The 5,979-nt window shown below is 40.6% G+C and overlaps 1 protein-coding gene across 1 annotated transcript in view; it reads right to left on the bottom strand.

The window, feature by feature from the left end:
* CRY2 (cryptochrome circadian clock 2) overlaps positions 1–5,979 on the bottom strand; it is a gene marked incomplete at its 5' end in the record, with an annotated part of 20,113 nt that overhangs the window by 12,117 nt on the left and 2,017 nt on the right. The window contains one exon of the mRNA XM_009319273.1: positions 4,182–4,324. Coding sequence (XP_009317548.1) covers positions 4,182–4,324 — 143 coding nt within the window. The remainder of the gene's footprint in view (positions 1–4,181; positions 4,325–5,979) is intronic.

The raw sequence follows: 5,979 nt of genomic DNA, 5'->3' as shown, positions 1-5,979 counted from the left end.
CGTACATGAGACAAGGGGTATTTCTACAGATTCAAAGAGGAGATGGAGAGATAACCAACAGATATTCCACACAACAGACGCTGGACAAAGGACGAACAATTCAACTTCTGCAGAATCACACACACAAGCATATGAAAGATGAAGAAGTGACTTGATGACAGGCTAAGTATCAGTGCAGGGGGAAAACACCTGGCACAAGAGCACCATGCAAGACAGACAAGGATAACAAGATCTGGCAGGCAGAAGTTTCACTTAACCTTCTTAGATGGAAATAAACCACTTTTTTGGCACAGCGTAATTATGAATTGCAGAACCACTAAGGTATGCGCGCTTCCCCAGTGCTTGGTTCCTTTAAGTTAGTATGTGCTCCTATTAAAGCACATTTAACTATCATTTCAGCCTTAGGCTAGAATATTTGAGGAAAAGCTGCCCCTGATGCATGCTACAAACATACAAGCTCACAATGTTCTTTTCTGACCTAAACCAATCCCCCTGAATAATCCAAGCCTGCCTGGGATTACAGAAACCACAATGTTGACAGTCAGCAAGCAGACTACAAAGGATTTAGATCGTAAGGAGGAGGGAACAGGCAGATCCAGAGAAGGACAAAACAACCTGTCACCTGGAAGTTGTCAGACAGAATAATTGTCAAGTAAAGGCTTTGAGCAGGCCAAGATGATACCCTAGATATTATCTTTTCTGTCTGACTTCTACAATCTGAGCATTGCTAATCTTGACTGGGAATTCCTAGATTTTCTTAGGAGTATTTTCCAGCACTGATGCCGATTTTCTACAGCCCTCTCCTTGTTTTGGGAGAGAGGAGGGGAAAGATGCTCTGATAATCACAGAGCTATGCTGGCAGTGCCAACAAGGAGCATACTGTAATCTTCCTACTGGGTAGAACTGATCAAATTCACAAGTTAACTGAACAGGCTCTTTGTAAATGTTTAAAAGGAGCTGGTGGTGGTGGTACTGGGAATACGCTGCAGGGGACAAGAGAAGGACTGCTGAAATCATTTATGTAGAAGTGAAAGATTAGTCTAAGTTGTTCAAAACCAGGCCTGACAATCTTGGCGGAAACTTGATTAAAGAAAGATGAGAAGTAGGACACTACCACCAGGTTACTAATTATGCAGGAAAAACAGTAGGCTGAGCAGAGGGACAACACATACCATGAGTCAAAAGACCGGGTAACACGACTGGAGGGCGATATACTCTGAGAGAGCTTCCAGGAGAAATACAGTATTAGAACTGTATTACCACCTGCTCAGAAACTGACTCAGAGATGCCAAGAACCAGGAAATGTCAGAGTAACTGGAGACTTCAACTGCCTCCACGCAGACTGGGTAGTTGTGACACCCCACCGCCTGCCAAAAATCAATTTTCTAGTTGCCATAAATGACTGCTCCATGGAACAATTGATCAGGAACCCACAAGGAAAGGCAATTCATGATTTGGTCTTAGGCAGCGCTAAGGTATAGCTGAAAATGTTAGTTATCACTTGCCTGCTCTAACCGTGACTTTGGCATGCATCAATTTAACGTCCTTCCAGGAGCAACAATACCATAATGGCTTTTATTTCAAGAAGAGAAATGCATAAAAATAAGGGAGCGTGCTAAGCAAAAAGAACAAGCTGAGACATAAAACACTGACAGGCAACACAGAGATGATTTGAAGATGACATTGGGAAAAAAAAATTTCAATAAATGCACACAAACCATCAAAAAAGATTTCAGAAAGATCACAAAAGTCAAAACAATTAAAGAATAGCATCATCTAAGATAATAGAAGGCAAAATCCTTCAGAAAAATGAAGGCAAAATAAAGACAGAAAAAAAACCAAACTGGTAGGTTAAATTAAAAGCCACAAAAGCAGCCTCCTTGTACCTCCCAACCCAAATGAAAGTTTGAGAAACCTTTTTAAAAAAAAGCATAGACAGTAAAAAAAAAAAAAATCCCGTTACAGACACTCCAGGATATTTATAGGGCCAAGAGGCGATCAAGTAATAAAAAAAAGCAGAGACTGTAACACCACAGTAAAAAATCATGCATTTAGTTTTGCACGTGTATTCACTATGGAGGTATGTGGGGAGGCTGCCCCTCTGAATCTCTTTAAGGAAATGTATCAGGAGATGTCACAGACTGGGAGGTCAGGAAGAAATGCCACAAAACAAAGCTATGCTTGAACAGCACCAGCTTGCCAGGACCATTTACCCTGGAGTTGTAAAGGACATCAAGAAATACCCAAACTAATAGCTGCTGCATGTAATGCTTGCCTTAAAACTGCCCTAATACTATGAGGAAAAAAAAGGCAAATATGACTCCAGATTTAAAAAGCATTTCAAGGGCATCAAAGGGATGACAGAATAGAAAGTCTGATATGTGCATTAGGCAGACGGGTAGAAAATACTAATGGAATCAGTGAATGCATGGGTATATGCAATACGCTTGGAGGGTTAATTTGGCCTTGGTAAAGGGAAGTTGTGCCTCAAAATCTATCAGTGACATTTGAGCCTGGGGCAAGGGAGATGCAGTTGATATACTCTACCTGGATTTTCAGAAGCCATCTGACTAGATCCCTTACTGAAATTTTTTATAGAAAACCAAGATAAATTGGGATAAAGAAAAAGATCCCTGCAGACAGAAAATTATTTGAAATACAGGATAGAGTAGGAATCAATTTTTCCAACAGGAGGAGAAATCCTACACAGAGCTGAGCTAGGGCTTGTGCTGCTCAACATTATTCATAAATTATCTGGGAAGGGACAAAAAAAGAGCATGATGACGAAGTTTATGACGCAAGAAGCTATCTGGGATAGCTAAAAATGAAAGGCAACGTATAAATTTCCCTATATATCACATGACCAGCTGACAAAAATATCAGATGAAATGCAGTGTTGGTCATGTTTTTTCTCCATATGCATGGCTATGCAATCTTAAACTTACTTTTATAGTAGCAGCCTCTCAAATAGCTATGAACATTCTGGAAGAAAGCCCCGAGACATCAGTTTAGTGCTTAGCAGCTCTCAGAAAAAGCAAAAAGAATGCTAGCGACTATTAGAAGACAGGAAACATTATAGCACTATACAAATCCAAGTCGCTCCCACATTTTGAACACTAGCTACAGTTTTCACCACTGCTCTCCATCTCTAGGAATAGCCAGAAGTATAAAGAAAGGTGACAAACTTAGAAGAGATATGGAACAGATTCCACCCAAAAACTTAAGTAAACTAGGACTCTCCACCTTGGAAAAGACAAAGATGACATAAGGAAGGACGTGAAGGACATTGACATCGAAGGGGTGAGGATGTAGTAAGTATTCATGGTCTCTTCTAATGCAAAAATTAGAAAGCAGTGTCTGCTCACGAGACAGGTTCAAGAAGAATCCCCCTCACTCCAAAGACAAACATTCCCACACTGCAAAGCTCCTTCCCATAGGAAATTATGGATGCTAAAGATTTATAGGAGGAAATCTACACTCAGCATTACTGGCACAAGTCATCAAAAAAAAAAAGGGTGAAAAAAAAAGCAAACAACCTGTAAGAATAGTACTGAAACATGGTTGAAGTCAAGCATACCTTTGAGTCTTAGCTGAAAGCCTGTCTCCACTGTTTAAAGGAGATCTCATATATATGGAGATTACATATATAAGTAAATATATAAAACTCAACATAAAGGAAAGGCTCCCCCATAGCAAATACACAACAAAGACAAGGCATTCAGGTTTTAGAATAAGGCAAGTTTGCCCCAATCTACCTTGTTTTACTTCTTCCAGCTGTCCTAGCACATCCATCAGTTAAAAGCCCTGCTTTCATAACCTGTTTGAGACAACAGCTCAACTATCTTTATTACAGTGAAGCAAAAAAAGCAGTCCATGCAGTGAGGACATGCTCAAGGAGAGCAATCAATAGGACACAGCTGAGCAACTTAAATGACTGTCAAGTACAGTTTAATAAGCTTGAGGCAACACCTTTCTGTACATTCACGCCATTGTCAGCACTTTGACGTGCTCTAATCAAAAGTGCGAGTGCGCAGAGTAATCCTGTTGACACCTTCTAGACTCACACAGGATGACAGCGATGAACGTATAGCGATCAACGTAATGGAGGAGACTGAAGTCTTTCCAGACACGATAATCCCAGCCTAGCCCAGGCAGCACCTCTGCCCTTGCTCTCCCCGTACCTGTCCAGGTCATAGAGGGTGTGGGAGTTCTCTATCACCACCTCCACGCCAGCCTCCTTGGCCAGTTTGACGATAGCTGCATCCCTTTCCTTACCAAACGGCTCCGAGTCGTATTCGAAGGTGAGACGAGTGACTCCCCATTCCTGCAAGAAACACAATACACACAACTGTCAAACAGAAGACTCTTTCTAACCAGCGCAATTACAAACGAGGATGTCAGAATCCCTGGCCAGTGGTAAGTCCTGGAAGCTCAGAGAGGGTTCCTGTGAGGAACAGCAGTCTGTTCAGGAGTCGAGATAACCAAAGAATCAACAATTTTATCAGCTCTAGCAAACATTGCATCTGCTATGCAAATTCCTATATGTCAGGTTTAAAAAACGTAAGAGGAGGTTTGAGTTCTTCACTGTTAATGTTCTTAGGTTACAGCTCAGTCCCCAAACCTAACGCCACCTTGTTTTGCTACACATGCTGTCCAAAAGTAACCCTACCATCCTGTTCCAGCATTTGCAGAGAAAGCATTTCAGAGAACTCTTTCAATATAAGTTCTGCTCAAAAACCCGTATTTTTATGCAGAGACTATCATTAAGTAAAACCAATACACTCTAAGTTTTTTCCAATGTCTCTTTAAAGCCATCACATAATAGAGGCCCAATGTCCAACCCAAACAGCAAAAAACAGTGGGAAATGCAGGATAAAGGATGGCAACTGAGTGAACCTTTCTGGTCAGCACAATAAGAGTATGATACTGCAATTCAGATTTAAATTAAAGTCCTGCCTTTGGAGAGTTATTTCACGCTAGTTGTGCCATGCACCTGTTCTGTATCTTCACACAGACTACATGGAATAGGCCTTATGAAATAGCATTCGGCCTCTTCCAGGCTTTTCCAGAGCACAGTTTGCTCTCAAAGACTATGTCCTAGTTTTCCTCAGAAAATGAATCCTATGAGAAGAGGTTTAATGGTTTCCACAGCGACCCTCCTGAGACATCCATCAAGCAGAGCAGCAGCCCACAGATTTGTTTAGCAAACACTTTAGTCAAACACAGCCAGAAATCTATAGAGACACTTAAAAAACCCCTCACACAACTAAGGTGTGAACCAAATTCTCCAAGTGGAACAGTTTAAGTCACCTCTGTATATACAGGACAGTCTTTTCTACCTCGGAACCAGAAACAAAGCAGAAAGAACAGATGTGATTAGTTCACTAAAGACCGTTAAAAAATAACACCAAAGATGGGGAAGGGAATTTAGAAGCAGAAAACAACTGTACAAGCCCCCTTCTTTTCTAAACTTTCAGATTAAATCCTAAAATTAATATTAGGAAGGACAGACAACTAAAACAGTTATGTACCACTGAATGTACATCTCAGAGAGGTCCTCCACTCCTTTTTCAAAATAAGAACATGACAGCATGGGGGCAAACAGACATGTTCCAGACCCTGCCCTGCTCAATTGTGATTTAACAGCTTCATTTTAACCTTTCTTTTCTTTTATAAGAAAGACAGTATCAGCTGGAAGGCTTAGAAAAGATGGCTTTGGTTTTGAATAAACATACATTACTGCCTTGAAAGAAAGGAATGGAATAAAAAAACCATTTAAGGCTAACAGATATTTTAGGTAAGAATACAAAACTTCAAATTCAGATATTTCCTACAGTTTTGAGAAGCCCACCACTCTATGTGCTACAGTAGCACACAGGAAGCAGAGCACAACCAACCAGAAAACAGTAAACTGTATGACAATAAATTGCTGCAGATATACAAAAGAAAAGTCATGACTGACTTAGTATCTAGCCTATA

The sequence above is a fragment of the Pygoscelis adeliae genome, unplaced genomic scaffold (assembly GCF_000699105.1).
Source record: "Pygoscelis adeliae isolate BGI_AS28 unplaced genomic scaffold, ASM69910v1 Scaffold22, whole genome shotgun sequence".
Taxonomy (NCBI): domain Eukaryota; kingdom Metazoa; phylum Chordata; class Aves; order Sphenisciformes; family Spheniscidae; genus Pygoscelis; species Pygoscelis adeliae.
Note: the sequence above shows the minus strand (reverse complement) of the source record. Positions and strands in the feature narration are given on the sequence as shown.